The sequence below is a fragment of the Terrapene carolina genome, unplaced genomic scaffold, assembly GCF_002925995.2.
Source record: "Terrapene carolina triunguis isolate 2854851 unplaced genomic scaffold, T_m_triunguis-2.0 Scaffold96, whole genome shotgun sequence".
Taxonomy (NCBI): Eukaryota; Metazoa; Chordata; order Testudines; family Emydidae; genus Terrapene; species Terrapene triunguis.
In genome coordinates this window covers 36,777,938-36,794,463 of record NW_020664447.1, presented here as the reverse complement: position 1 = coordinate 36,794,463, position 16,526 = coordinate 36,777,938, and the positions used below count along the sequence as shown (strand labels likewise).

Sequence of the window (16,526 nt, the reverse complement as noted above, 5' to 3'; positions counted from 1 at the left end):
TAGCACCCAATTTTGGTATAAAGAACAGAGATTCTTTTAAGCCCAAAGATATACACGTACCAAGAAATAACTTTTCTAATACTTCCACCTAGGGTCAAGAGGCATTTACAGCCTATTTCTCTTCCAGTTTTAAAAGTTCTAAAAATACTATTTACCTCTTACAACTTATTTCCACTTCAAAACTACCTTTTTGATATAAAGTCTTATTATTCAACGGAAACAGACCTGAAAGGACAAAAAATGGGCAGAGTAACACACTGTAGGTGGTTATACCAAGCCATGACTAAAATCTTCTAAAACAAGGTAGCAAAAAAAATGCTATTTTAAAAATGTGTCTAGCAGATCGCATACTAGGCTACTGTGTTTTTAAATCTTCCTTCATTTGGTGAGGTAAGAAACTGCATGTTGCACAACTGTAATATACACAATGTGTCTTTTTCTCTCTTTGATCAAATAAGAAATTATCTTATTTGAGGACCCTGATATGTTGTATATTTTATGGTTTGGTTGGGCAAAACAAGTTTCCCCTGTGATGCACAGAACATCATTGTCATTCCTGTTAGCAGTTCAAAGTGTAGGTGGTTTCTGGTGCCTTTTAGGAATATGCTGTTCTACAGCTGACTAACAAGGCAACAACTACGTATATACTTTATATATGTGCGGACTATACCTGATTACAGCAACAGAATATATTCTAGAACTTCTGCTTTTCAGTTCCCTTCTTAGAAAATCATTGGAAAAACCACAAGATTATGTATTGAGAATGGGTGTTAAAAAGCACATGCAAAATAAAGCAGACATGCACACAGCACATGGAGAAAAGCAAGCTTGCAAGTCACTATACCATATTTTAACATATTTGGGTTTGAATGCTTTTCAACCTTATTTAATTCAGTGTTTTGCTGCTGTAGACAAGGCTCTCGGTGAACTACATGGCAACAGAAGCCCTTAGGGAAATAAGATTCAAAGATGCATCATCCTTCAAGAATGCTTCATTGTCTCAGTTGAGCATTACCAAGAAGAGCAATAAGGCTAATCTAAACAGCCTATAATTACCTGAATAGATTTTCCTTCAAACACAGTTATAAGTTAAAAATTGTACTTATTAACTTCTTTTAGCTATCAAATCCTATGACAATAAGAAAGCAAAACACCGAGTAACAGTTTTATAGAATATCCAACAAGGAGCGTTATTCTATCTAGTCCACAAGATAATTCTGAATACAAAAAGCTTCTGGAGCCATTCCATTTCAAACACAAGTAAATTTAGAAGTCAAATCTAAAGTCTGACATTAGTACAGATTGTCATGTACACTGAAATGTTAGTGTACAGCGTTATGTCTGAAGTGCCCAGCACACTGCTGGTACTTATCAGGGAGTTTGGAAGTAGTCTGTTTTTAAATGGGGCAACGTATGTCCACGTACCTATTTTATCACCCTGCCTTCAGAGTTTACTGGAGATTTTAATTTAAAATCTTTTTCTTGGCCAAATGTCTAGTTACACAATGCGATTAGTCTATTTTAATAAAATGTCTCACTACTGAGACATCCTTGTAAAAATGTATGTTGGAAACTTCAAATGGGATTGCACAAGTCTTCTAATGACCGTCTCTATGACATTGAATATTATGCCACAGTCAAGAGATTAGGAAAGAAAAGTCTCATTGGCAAGAGTATTAAAGAAAACAGTATCAGGGCAACTAAAGGTTAATATGCCTAACTGTTATTAAAGTTTAAAACTTGCAGCAATAGAGTTGAGCAGCAATATAGGAACTAGATAATTACTTCCTATTAGCAGAGATAGAAAATGCCTACGTATTTGCAGTGATCAATACTTTTCCAATAAATTACTAAAATCAGTTCATAATGGATTATATTCATATATTTCTCTGCATTTCTTTTTTACACATTAAGTTTTTATTTCTTACTTCACGGGTCTCTTCAGTGCACATGCAACTCCCATTAACACCAAGTTACACAAACAAAGGGAACATCTTTTTATTTCTACTAGTTATGTAGAAGTCTGAAGAATATTTAACATGAATAATTTCCAAATACATTTCAGTTTGTATCTCAAACAAATTTGTGACAAATAACCAGTGACCCTCTTGCTCTAAGAATGAGGTCATTTGTAACACTGGTTGACTGGCAGTCAGATATAAAATAGGCTAAGACATTTTAAACTATAATATATTGGGCTCCCAGCCAGCATCACAAATAATACTTTTAGTAAGGCGTCTGTTACCAGTATTTGGCTCTGCATGTATATTTCAAATACTTAATTTCAGTTTATTTCTGGTGATGTGTTTTTTTGTAGATGTTCAGAGATCTGAGATAATGGGTTCTGGTTTTCATTTACACAGGAACAAATCGGGGCATGGGCAACACGTATAAAGAAGATAATTTACTTGGCCGGAATTTTTCTATGTTCTCTCGTTCTTGAATATTTGTCTTTGAATAAGAAGTTATGTCCTTAAAGTTCAGCTCTCTCATTGTCCCCACAACAAAATCCACCTGTATGTCAGAGGCAATCGTGTCATGGAAATCTTGGTGCCTACACTAGTGGGGAGAAGGAGGCAGCTGCCAACTCCAGTTTTAAGCAGCAGGGACACCTGAGATAGTTCCTCATTTGCTTCCTATTCTGCTCTCTCTGATCCCCATAAGTCACAGACATTACCATTCTTGGGCTGATGTGCAATGATTAGTGCTCACACTTATCTGCATGATCTCCTACAGACAAAACAATTGCTCTACCCTCCGTCAGAAGAGCAGAGAACACAATGCAAGTGAATATGATGTAGAGCACACAGAGGTGACTCAAAGTATGGAGAGTTGCTACAGCCCACACTGTTAAGTTATTCACTTTTTTAAAATTGTTTTTAATCATCTATGTTCAATAAGAATAAAGATCAACATCTATTTTTCCCTTTAGTAAAATTTATTTTAAAAAAATCAACTCAATTAAGTATTGCTATGTACCGTAATAGCCAATAAAAATGCACCTCACTAACTTGTATCTTGAATAATAGAAGTTGGCTAGATGGGTATCAGAAGCCAAGCTATCACTAATTACACCTTAACTATACTCTGGTCTAACCTCACTTATCTAAGCTTCTTGAGCTCCTGTCTCTTGGGCAGTTTCTCCCTCTGATTGGCACCGTCTCTGCAGCTGATTACAAGTGCCTAGGGTCAGACCTATGCATCTTCATTAAAAAGTGGCTTCCAAAATTCAGGAGGAGCATGCCTATATACCTGCAATAAACCAATGCAACTCTGATATGGAGGGGAGAGGAAAAAAACCTGATATTTGATGTGGGAACAATGGAGAAATGCCCACATTTGGGAGAAAATGGAAGAGACGCTTGAGTAAGGTTCAGACACAGAAAGCAGATTTGAAACTTCCTTTCACCCCCACTCCTTTAAACTAGGATGAGCCACTGCATGGAAACGAGTAGGGTGTCAAATTCTGCATCTTATTTTTAGAATCAAATAGGAGATGACCAAACTGGGCAGGAATGTGGGAAAGTGTGAACTGTTTTACACTAGATTTACGTTTTCTTCAGAATAAAATGTCATCTTCAAAGTGGGAAAGAAGATGTGTACATTTTTACTTAAGTGTCTCTCTCCTTTTGTCCCAAAGAATAGAAAAATCGATGCCAAGTGTCTCAAAGCAAGATCTTGGAAGCATCAATCCTGATTTCCAACGATATTTTAGAAACTCTGTCTAGTAGTTGCTTCAGTAGCGCCATGCTGAAGCCATGATTCCTTGCCTCCTGCTTAAGTACTGTTTGGTTTACACAGCATTAAAGATTTAAGGCATTAGTTTGCTCAGTTCCTGTATTCTTTCAGTAAAAAATTACAGGAGTACTACTGAAATTTAAAGCTGGACAGCTCATAATATTGGGAGCAATTAACTGTTAATTTAGAAGGTTGAGGACAGGCCTTAAGAATACAGAGATATAGACTATTACTTTAACATACATTTGGTACTTGATATAAGTAGAGTTAGCATCAAGCAATATTACGGGATTTATTGCATTTAATAAAAACAAGATTATGCTAGTTTATGAATTATTTCAAAGACTTCTATTTTGACAGGGTTGATTGCTGGCTCTTTATGCAGTGGTTTGCTGCATTCTAAGATTTTCTTTCCCCCTTAGGAGAAAAAAAAGAGATGATGATTTAACATTTTCTTATTTATGTTTGAAATTTAAGTATCTAAAGATATTAAAGTGAAATTAAAGTGAAAGAGAACTGAGTATAAGTCAGTTTGTTACCATTCATTTGTTTTGTGGTTGATCTAAACCCACATGTGCCATGTTAAGAGATTGGCTAACTTTGTCAGGGGGGGAAGGAGGGGGGGGAAGAAGTGCCACGTACACATGCACAAATTCAGCTAGTCCAAAGACATGCAGAGACAGCCCAAAAAGGGTTAAAGGTGAGGAGAGAAAGGAAGTGCTTTTTGGAAATGCTAGTGGGTGTGGGAAATATGTAGTCTGCTGCATGCATGCTAAAGATGGTGGAACATTTAGATACCATACCTGAGGGGCGATCCGATGAGCAATGTGGGAGGGGTGGGGTTACTCCCTGCATTGTGCCGGCGCCGTACTGCCTGACGCCTAAATGTGCTGCGTTCACGGTGAAACATGACAGTCTCCTCGCTGGCTTGTGCTGCTGCATCAAGACAGACTTTAGGTCAAACAGGAACCCAGCCCCAGTTATATACACAGCAACTGAAGTCTCTCCTTCCCCCTCCCGCCCCCACACCCCAGTTAATGAATTTTGCAGCAAGAGAAACTAATTCTTTTCACTTACTGTACTCAAGTCATTTACTACTGTCATCTTTTACCTTAAATAGGATCACAAAAGCACATTTATTATAGCTAGATTTATATTTCCTTTAAATATACACCCTACTTGTCTTTCCCCATGTCCAAATAGCCAGGATTCCAAAAAGTTTTGTCTATTTCCTTCAAGACTTTAGATTTTGCTGTGAAGGGAACTGGATTAACTTCTCCAGCTCCCTAATATAAGGAATAAATTATAGGTGGAGCTGGTACCACTACCTATTAAGGTTGCTTGATACTTCCCATTATAGGACCCTCTTTTCACTTGCACATAAATTTCACCACACTTGAATCATTTGGTCTGAAGGTTTCTATGCTGGGTGTTTGCCTCAGGCTGAATTTTTGAGAAAATTTCAGCCAGAATTCTTCAGCTGTTTCCAAGAACAAGGCTAGAGAAAAATACATTTTCCCACATTTAAAGATTATGTACTTTTCCTTGAAAAGCTCTAATCTCCATCCTTAGAAGCAGGGAGTGGCAGCAAGGTAGCCTGTGTGTCAGAGAGGTACCTTTTTCAATCTCTGTGAAAAATTGGCCCATATTTGGTCAAGGTATAAACCTTAGAAATAAAGGTTAGTTCACACATGCTCAGTGGCATCATCTTACATTTGAGCAGCTAAATTCCCAGAAAATTGCATCTGTACTGGGCCTTTTTCTGCCCAGGGCAGAGGATGACTTTTCCTGCTTTTTCAGTTCTGGGCTGCTGCAGGCCATTCTGGGGCCAGGTCTGGACACCTTAACTGAGGACAGGGCACTTGTCTCTTCTGTGCTCTCAATGACTCTCCTGCTGGGTCCAGACATTCTAAAGGAGTAAGCTACCTGATATGAAGGCAGCATAGATGACAGCTGGATCAGTGGACCTAGGAGGATTAGTTGGGGCAAGGAGACTGGAACTGAGAACCAGTGAGACAGGAAGAAAGAGGTATGGGGAGACATTAATGAGAAGCTGGGGGCGCAAGAGGAGAACTGGGACTGGGAGTCTGGAGGGATGAGGGTAGGATTTACTGAGCACAGAGAGCGGACTGAAATAAGATGCCTGAGCAGTGGAGACTGGGACTGGCTAGTTGAGCAGAATAGCACTACAGTGAGGAGCCAGGGATGGACTAGAGAAGGGACTGGAATAGCGACAGGTTGGAGGAGACGGGACAGAAGGGGTCATGTTTGGGGGTAGACGGGAAGTGAGCCCCCTAAAGAACACTCCTCTCTAAGGCCTGGAATGGAACCCATTATTCCCGAGTCCCACCATTCATCTGCTGTCAGCAAATATTTGAAAGCCATTCTCCATCCCACTCTCATGCTAGTCCACATAGAGATGACAACCTACTATTACTATCATTTACTGCCATTAGGTCAGCAGAGGTCTGTGCTGTGCATCTAAAAGCGCCAACGCTGCTGATGACCCATATGAGTATCAATATGGCACATGGCATTTTTGCTTTTTCAGTTTGCTTTTTTAAAAGATAAGATACACACACACAAAAATCTACATTAAAAGAACATCAATGTTGAAAAGTCAAGAACTCAAAGTTTGGAAATTGCAGAGTTAAGTACACATAAAACCTTAATTCAGCCCCCTTGTGCATATGCATTTATATAGTCTTTAGTTACATGATCATATGCTAGAGACCCCCCTTCCCATTCAATGTATATGATGGACCTGCCCTGGGGATGATTCAGAGGTGTATACTGAAAGGAGACTGTGGGCTATAGAACCCCTGCTTCCCTTTTTGATGAACCTGGAAGGCATATAGTGAATGAGGCAGGGGATTGCTGGAAAAGAATTGAATTCTCTGAAGAACTGCCCTGGAGAATTGAACTGAATTCTATTTCTGCCTGTGTCACACAGTTCCTATGTGATTCTATTCCAGTCACTTATATCAACCGTTTCACAGATGGTCACTAATTGTGTGGTATTCCTCATGTTTTGATTGTCTGACTTCCGATCCTGGGGTCTGATTTACAAAAAGTGCTGAGCACTCACCACTGCAACTGAAGTCAATGGGAGTTCGGTCTTAAACATATTAAGTGCTATATAATGCTAAAATCATTCTCAAAAATCAGGTTGTAGGCCTGTAAAACAGGGATAGCACCACCCCACTCACATCACAATGGGGTTTTGAAAATAAATTCATTAGTCTTTGAGTGCTCCACAAGTATTATAGTGATGAATGCCACAAATAAATCTCAAAATAAAATGTTAATAATTTTGTCTGTAGAGCAGGATTTGAAAAGGAAGGACAAAACAGGTGCCTGGGACCACACAATGAACAATGTGGAGAAAACAAAATAGTGAAATAGTTGCTCATTAACTGTACACTGAATGAAGCAGGGGTCCTATGGAAAAATATTGATCAGGCAATCAAGGACTATATCAGAGTACATATGCACAGGGGGAACTAATTAAGTTGCCCAAACAACGGTAATTCTGACATTTACTAGCTTATGCATGCTTGACTTTGCAATCTTAATGATGTTCTTTTAATGTAATTTTTGTGTGTATAATGTTCTAGATAATCTGACAGTGACTCCTATTGGGGTTTTTCCATGATCTTAAGACTTTCCCTCAGGGTGGAAAGGGCAGCCCTCAGATGTATTTCAGCCTCTGGAACCAAGAGATACCATTTTGGAACTTAGTTGCCATTAGGCCACCCAATTGGCTTGTATGAAAGCCATTATGTATTACTTCTTTTAACTGCAGGACAAAAAAAAGCTTTCGACTGCAAGGACCTCTCCTGCTGTCAAATTCAGACCACTGAACAGTTGTGAGATAGTGAATATTATATAAGTCTGTCCTCTCAAAAAGCTACATGTCAAAACTGCAACCAAGAAACTCAGTCTAATGTAAATAAGTAACAAACTAGCGTCGCAGAAAGAATGGTATTCCAGTTTAAAACAACTTAAGCAAGACCATTAAGACATCGGGCTGAACAAGTTTAATTTGTTTTTTAAAAAAGCAAAGCATCATTCTGAAAGTGAACAAGATTTAAAACACTGCATCATTATGAACATGTAAGACTAAGTACAGTTAAAATAAAGCTAGTATTTCTGTATCTTCCCCTATGCTTGAAGAAAGGGGATGGTGGCTGATAAATCTCAAGCAAAATGCCTGCCATTTGGTTCACCGGTAGTAATGGAAGATGAAGTTCCTAAGCCAGTTTCTATCCCACTCTAGAATTTGTTTAACCATGATGATGACAGCTTTATTTTAGAACGTAAGATTCCTTTAGTGTTGAACAGAAAGTTATTTTGTAAGTCAGTATTTGAGCAGAATTGATGTTATTTACAACCTCTTTTAGGAGGGTAGTTTATCTAGACTGAATAGTATAGTATTAACTCACATTTGTACAGTGCTACCATCTGGAGATTGTGAACTTGTGGTCCATACAAAAACTTGGGCTCTTAAGACCTTTGAGAGAGGTCCAGCATCTGTGTTCACATGTAAATTTCAAGAGCCAATAGCATTTAGATTTGAGAGGTAGATAACCTTTGTTGTGTCTTGACCAACACTCGCTCTCAGTAAATCTGATTCTATTCTACAATGCAGGAATTTTTTGTTTACTGAAGAGTGCAGGACTGGTTCCACTGTCTACAGCATCATTCACAAGACTCACCTCACGGAATTATTTTGGGAAGATTTCTAGACTAAGAAAGGCACTACCATAAAATCAATCAATCAATCTAAATTCACATATGTTATAAAAGGTGGAGTTTATATGAAATCTTAATATTACAGGAACAAATAGTTCTATATTATTAGCAGAGTGTAACAACAGGATTATTGTAATTGTCTTAAAACTAGCTCATTAGTTGCATCTTCACTTCATAAAAAGCCCAGTTTCAGTGGGTCAAAGTCAATCTTTGAAGTAAATCAGTTTACATAAGCAAGGCTCCGCAGGATCATAAATGTCTGTCTGGGAAAATTCTGTTTACAATACAACCTTTGGCTCTCAAGTGTTGAAATTCTACAATGTTAAGGTGTGTTTGAAAAAGTTAAACTTTCTTCTGTTTAGCGATTTATTTTAATGAGCCATCTGAGACTTACTATCTACTTCCAAGATATGAAAATCAGGACGTGACGTTTACAAGACCCATACTAACTAGATATGTATGCTACTACTCAGAGATGAATACAACAGCTATTGTGGAGGCCCAACAAAAACCTCAGCCCACCAACCCATACTTCCAGCTGTTGGGAGGAAGATTAAGTAGAATTTATCCCAGAGCACCATCCCAGAGCGCCCCAGAGCCTGCCTTGGGCGAGGGAGGGAGGAGGGGGGGGGGCTGTCTTTCATGGAAGCCTTTGGATGTTGGATGTGCAGCATCCCTCCCTGATTTCTGAATGAGACAGTCTCTGCCTGCCTCCTTTGTCCAGATCCTGGAAAAAACAGGTGAGCGAGGGGTTGTAGAAGTAGGATTTTATATTTGCATTAGAGGTTATAATGACTGATGGTTATAATAATGTAGTATGTATTAATGTATGATTTGATCACCCTGCCAGCCACCCTTTTTGAAAAGCAGAAAGGAATGACCCTCTGGGACAGGGGTCGGCAACCTTTCAGAAGTGCTGTGCCGAGTCTTCATTTATTCACTCTAATTTAAGATTTCGCGTGCCAGTCATACATTTTAACATTTTTAGAAGGTCTCTTTCTATAAGTCTATAATATATAACTAAACTATTGTTGTATGTAAAGTAAATAAGGTTTTTAAAACGTTTAAGAAGCTTCATTTAAAATTAAATTAAAATGCAGAGCCCCCCCGGACCAGTGGCCAGGACCCGGGCAGTGTGAGTGCCACTGAAAATAGGCTCGTGTGCCGCCTTCGGCACGCGTGCCACAGGTTGCCTACCCCTGCTCTGGGACATTGGTAGAAACGCATTTGACAGACTGCCAGTGTCTGTACTGATGTTAAGGCAGGGACAAACCAGAACAATCCTTATGGCTGATTATGGTCACCCTCTGTTTTAGGATAAATTACAATGTTGACTATGGGGTCTTGTTTCCTATTTGCATTACAAATTAGGCCCTTTAGTTAAGTATACATTTCTTTGTTTTAAGGTTTAGTAAGTAAGAGACAGGATCTTGTATTATGTCTATGTTAATGAGATTAGAGGCATGATGAAGGCCCGGGGCCTCAATGTGAACTGTTTTGGTCACAAGATTTAGTAAGGTTTAATTTACAATGTCTTTTTTGCTCAACATAAAACACGGCTGTTTGTATACCTTCGAAGGTCTCTGTAAAAGACTGTGTGTGAATAAGTAATATATGCATCAGGAAAAGATAAGGTGCAAAGGCCATTGTTAAAGTCAGATGGTGAAGGAAGGAGGAGTGAAGAGACTTAACGGCACCAGAGAACCATCAGCGCGCATCCATGATTAAGGAAGGGCAGATTGATGACTCTGAGGTGGAGGCTGGCACCCCTAAAGACAAGATAACTGATTAAATCTGAAACCAGGACAGGATAACCCTCTCGAAGTTGCTTTGCAAAAGATAACACCAATTAAGGAGTAACTGGTCATAAATGACACAGTAAAATCCATAGACTTCAATGGAGAAAAAGGACTATAAGAACAGGCTGCTTTTCCATGGAACTTTGGGTTCGTCTTGCCACAACTCCAGGAGCATCGGATCGTAACCAACCGAGCCCAACTCCCCTCTGTGACCAATCTGGCTGGCCATTGATCCAGACTCTGGACTGGTAACTATAAACATCGACTGGCAGGCAGGCAGGCAGGCAGGCAGGGTGGGTGGGTGTGTGTGATAAGCTAACTGCTGTATTCTCAATAAATGCGGCATATTGCCTTTTTCCCTAAAAAAGATCCCGTGTGCTTCTTATAAGCATAACAGGGTGCCTTAATTAGTTTATCCCACCCTCAGCCTCTGTTTTGTTTTAGTCCTCCCTCCACTGCAAACTGCTGGTTGCCTGACTGCTGCTATTTATAGCTTTTCCCCCAGAGCACCAGCAAAGTGAAGACAAGAACTCTGATCTACATTAGTGTTTTACCGACTGATGTAGCTGCTCAGGGGTTTTATTACTATGGCCTGGCCTGCATACAAACTAGCACCAGATTAGCTAGATTCCAGTGAACAGAGCAAGCCCTGGACGGACATATTTCAGTTTAGTTTAAACCTGATCCTAATATACAAATTTCTTGGTCAAAGTATAGGCAAGGTCCAGATTCCAGAGAAAAAAATTAAACAATAATAAGTACATAAAAAGATTTCCGGGTCCATTCAAAAGTGTCTGGTGGTCTGGATTTGGCCTGCGGTCCACCTATGACTACCCCTGGTACTAATGGCTTTAAGCTAAATTGAAAAAGCCTAGTTTAACAATCAGTTTAAAAAAATAATCACAATTTAAGTTAAACTAGTGCAACTCTGAGTAAAAAATTCTTTTAATTTCACTAGATTGCTGCTTAGGGTAAAAAAGCCACTATGAGCAACAGCACAAGCATTGGATCCTTCTTTTAGAGAGAGTAACGAAGGCATTACTGTATCACCACACAACTGGAAATAAGGCTGTCGATTAACTGCACTGTTAAACAATAGAATACCAATTGAAATTAAATATTTTTGCATATTTTTCTACATTTTTCCAATATAGTGATTTCTATTACAACACAGAATACAAAGTTGTACAGTGCTCACTTTATATTTATTACAAATATTTGCACTGTAAAAATAATAAATTGTATTTTTCAATTCACCTCATACAAGTACTGTAGTGCAATCTCTATCTTGAAAGTGTAACTTACAAAATGTAATTTTTTTTGTTACATAACTGCACTCAAAAACAAAACAATGGAAAACTTTAGAGCCGACTAGTCCACTCAGTCCTATTTCTTGTTCAGCCAATCGCTAAGACAAACAAGTTTGTTTACATTTACGGGAGATAATGCCGCCTGCTTCTCATTTACAATGTCACCTGAAAGTGAAAAAAGGCTTTCGCATGGCACTTCTGTAGGTGGAGTTGCAAGGTTATTTACGTGCCAGATATGCTAAACTTTCATATGCCCCTTCATGCTTCGGCCACCATTCCAGGGGACATGCTTCCATGCTGATGATGCTTGTTAAAAAAAAAAAATCAATTAAATTTGTGACTGAACTCCTTGAGGGAGAATTGTATGTCTCCTGTTCTACCCACATTCTGCCATATATTTTGAGTTATAGCAGTCTTGGATGATGATCCAGCACAGAACACTTTCACAGCAGATTTGACAAAACGCAAAGAAGGTACCAATGTGAGATTTCTAAAAATAGCTACAGCACTCGACATATGATTTAAGAATCTGAAGTGCCTTCCAAAATTTGAGAGGGACGAGGCGTGGAGCATGCTTTCAGAAGTCTTAAAAGAGCAACTCTCCGACGTGGAAACTACAGAACCCGAACCACCAAAAAAGAAAATCAACCTTCTGCTGGTGGCATCTGACTCAGATGATGAAAATGAACATGTGTCAGTCCACTCTGCTTTGGATTATTATTGAGCAGAACCCTCCATCAGCATTGACGCAAGTTTTCTGGAATGGTGGTTGAAGCATGAATGGGCATATGAATCTTTAGCACATCTGGCACGTAAATATCTTGCGACGCCGGCTAAAACAGTGCCATGTGAACGCCTGTTCTCACTTTCAGGTAACATTGTAAACAAGAAGCAGGCAGCATTATCTCCTGCAAATTGTAACCAAACTTGTTTGTCTGAGTGATTGGCTGAATAAAAAGGAGGACTGAGTGGACTTGTAGGCTCTAAAGATTTCCATTGTTTTATTTTTGAATGCAGGTTTTTTTATACATAATTCTACATTTGTAAGTTCAACTTTAATTTGCATTAGAGTACTTGTATTAAGTGAATTGAAAAATACTATTTCTTTTGTTTTTTACAGTGCAAATATTTGTAATAAAAATAAATATACAGTGAGCACTGTATTCTGTGTTGTAATTGAAATCAATATATTTGAAAATGTAGAAAACATCAAAAATTTTTAAATAAATCATTTTATTCTCTTATTGTTTAACAGCACGATTAATCACGATTCATTTTTGTAATCGCTTGACAGCCCTAATTGGAAGTCTATCTTCCCAATGTCTAGAATTTTATTTTAAAGAAAAATTATGTACAAGTTGATAGGTTACATTCCTACCAATAGTATGGTGGTCAAGTGGTTATTTCAAAACCTCAATATAACTATCAGATCCATCAAGCAGCAGACTGTGCAGTTGGAATATATGAACACTAGCTAAACCATCATGCCTGTTATACATGCATTTCTAAAGCCTACTTGCTTTCCTTTTGTACATATAGGTGAAGGCATATACACATCATTAAGTGCTTTATGCAGAATTATGTAACAAAGCTTGAAACAGTTGTGAGGGCTCAAGAAGCTAGACTGTATATAGTTATATAGTATATTACTAGTTTTTAAGAGAACACACGTTGCCATAAAATAAACTAATCTTTTATTTTCTTTCATAGCAGATTCTGTGTTTGAATACTTGAGGTAAACATAGGTGTGAAGAAACTCCGACTCCTTGGTACAATGAAGTATGCTATACCTCTCATGCACAAGTCATTGTTCTCGATCCAAACTGAACTTAAAAATTGAAAGAGAAAATGCAAGAGGTAAAAATGCAATGTTTCCTCCTGTTACTGAAATTAAGGAGGCTCCATTCAATTTTATACTAACTAAGAGTACCCACCACAGAATCCCAAATTAATCCTCAAATCAGTAAAAAGAACAGGAGTACTTGTAGCACCTTAGAGACTAACAAATCAGTATGGTTTGGTGAACTCCTGAGTGAAAAGAAGGCAGCTAAGAAAAGAGGGACAAGCTGCAGAGGCGGAGTAAAATTTTTCAAACACACAACTAAGGAGCCTAAGCGTCATTGAAAATCAGTCGCACTAAAGTTCAAGTGCTTTTGAAATTTTTGCCTTCAGATTAAGCACAGTTAAACTCTTAAAACACCTGAGTGACTTCTGAAATTCCATTTATGTGGCTAGTTGAATAAATTTGAACTGGATTTTAAAAAACCCACCTGTAACTAACAAGTGCTGCAAACTCATCATGACATCTGAAAGTCAAGACTGATTGCTTGTGCATCACACACTATAGTAAGGAAGAGCCTAATGTCTATTCATGTCCATGTTTTCAACCTGGGTGCCTGAAGTTTGGCACAGATTGGATCTGTAACCTTAAGCATTCAGATTTGAAAATATGACCCTCTGTATAAATCTTCTAGAAGAGAATCTAGGTCACTAGAAAAGTAAGAAACCCTACCTTTGTCAGTAAAATAAGTATATTACTCCTAATACTCTCACAGGAAGCAAACCAGATCAGCAAGACATTTTTACTCAGTATCTTTTCTGACCATGCCTACACAACTTAAATTACCCAATTTATATTTCAATCATTCTGGTAAAATACTCCATCCTTCTAGAAGAAAGGCAGTTCAGTCCACATGGCTGCAGTGATGCACTCTAGGCCTTTTATTCTGAACATACACACACACATCAGCTAAACAGACTGAGTGCAAATGAAGTTTACCATATGCTTTACAATTAGAGGTAAGCCCTGAGCAACAAAATTTCAACCCAGACCCAAAATTCAAGTGTCCCATTCAAGAGTTCTGATGTGAAGCGCCACCGCTACTTATGTATGTATAAAAACTTGGAATTTCAGATGTAGTTAGGCTGAAGTGAAGGTGTGACGATTTGGGTAACATGGTTGATATTATGAAGTTACTATGAAAACTGCTGTCTCATGAATGCCTGTATGCGTATCCACCATGAGCTGTCATATCTCTGCCAGACCAGGGACATTGGTGGATGTTAGATGTTCAGTGACTGTCTAATCAGGATTAAACACCCTGGGATAATAGGTTCACTAAGGAGGTTGGCTGAAGGCAGGAGTAGAACCAGTTTTCCCCACTCTTCTCAATCCGGGACTGGCATTTAAAGTTATTAGAGCAAGAAAAAGACAGGAAGACAAAGCAAGAAGTTTATGAAAGGATTAATGGGGAAAGACCTATAGGCAGAGCCCTGCACAGATACAAAATTTGTATCTGCATCCCATCCACGATCTGCAAACATGGTCCGCGGATATCTGCAGATTTGCTGGGCTCTAGGAATCAGGACACAGACAGAAGTTTGAGCAGGAGGAAGAAAGGGGACAGACAGGTCAAGGTCAGAGGAAGCCAGCTGACCAAGGGGGAGAGGCCCTATGTTTTGGAAGAGAAGAGAACTCAGAAAGCTGCAGGAGAAGGATCCTGCATCCCACAGAGGACCCTGAATCCAGCCCTTGCACTCCCTTCCCCAAAAAACACACAAAATTCTGGAGTGGAGGAGTAGAGCTGGTTGGGAATTTTCTGCTGAAGCTTAGTTTCATCAGCAAATGCCAGTTCAGTAGAGTGTAGTAGTCTGCTGAATCTATTACAAATTCAACAAAACTTCTGAAGCACAGCAGAGTGCCGACCCCTCCTCCCACCCCCAGTGGCACAGAGAGGCACAGTACCACAGTGCCCTGCTTTTCTCCCTCCCCCTTCAAACTCCTCCTAGGGACAGAGAGGCATAGCACCTCTCCAGCTCCAGTTGGGGATGTTGGCAAGGAGTGGCTGGCTCTCTTGCTTCCTGGCAACCAGGCTGGAAGGCTCTAGTCAGTTTCACAAATATGAGGTCCTCCCCCTCCGAAATCCCTTTCTATGGATATTTTGTTTTTGACGTTTCATCCTGCTTCAGAAGCAAGTTCTGAAAAATATAAACATTTTTGCAGAAAGGGATTCCTTTTTTCAGCCACCTCTAGTGGAGAGGAAACTGCGGCAGAGAAATGCCTGGAGGGTTTATTATTTTTTTAAAAGGTTTGAGACTGTTTATGTTAAAATTCTGTGTTATGTGCTACACTTACCACGTGGCCCCTTGAAGTGGTAAACCTGAAGTCTCATACCTTTGGGTGGAGTTCTGGAAAGTGTGTCTAAGCTACTGGAGAACCTTGGGAAAGGAGCAGGAAGTCAACCACAATCCTGATGGCCTAGGTAGCTAGTTGTGGGACTCCACTTCCGTGAAGGGAGTAACTCTGCTTGAACTAGTGCACTAAAATTAGCAGCATAGCTGCGGCTATACATGAGGCAACTCAAGCTAGCTGCCCAAGTACAATCCCACTCAACCTCCTGGACGTACTCAGGCAGTTAGCTCAAGCTGCCGCCATGGCTACACTATTATTAGGCACTAGCTCAGACAAAGAATCACACCTCCCAGCTGCTGTGTAGACATCTCCTGGGCATCTACTCTCAGCAGGGCCGGCTCCAGGCACCAGGCAACCAAGCACATGCTTGGGGCGGCACCTGGTAAGGGGCGTCCAATCTTGGGGGGGCGGCGCGACGCGGCATTCCGCGGGGGGGGCGGCGCGCGGCGCTCGGGGGGGGGGGGTTGGGGGGGGGGGGCCCGGGGGGGGGGGGTGGGGGGGGGGGGGCTTTTTTTTGCTGCTTGGGGCAGCAAAAAAGTTAAAGCCGGCCCTGACTCTCAGGCTGTGTGTTCGGTGCATGTACCAAAGCAAAGAACAGTGCTGCAGCCTACTGAGACTCAGAGAAGCTTAAATCACACAGGGGTTTCAGTGTTTGGAGCCACTCGCAGTAACCTGGAGAAATGCCAGCAGGAAGAGCCTGGCCAGTTTGTGACAGCAGGTTAACCAGGTTTC

General features: G+C 39.9%; 1 protein-coding gene across 2 annotated transcripts in view; it reads right to left on the bottom strand.

Annotated features, from left to right (window-relative positions):
* PCNX1 (pecanex 1) overlaps nt 1-16,526 on the bottom strand; it is a 129,691-nt gene that overhangs the window by 74,123 nt on the left and 39,042 nt on the right. Inside the window, exon 7 of one of the 2 annotated variants that reach the window (XM_024218807.3) lies at nt 4,542-4,674. The exons of the other annotated variant lie outside the window; for it this stretch is intronic. Coding sequence (XP_024074575.2) covers nt 4,542-4,674 — 133 coding nt within the window. The remainder of the gene's footprint in view (nt 1-4,541; nt 4,675-16,526) is intronic. 2 annotated transcript variants of the gene reach the window in all.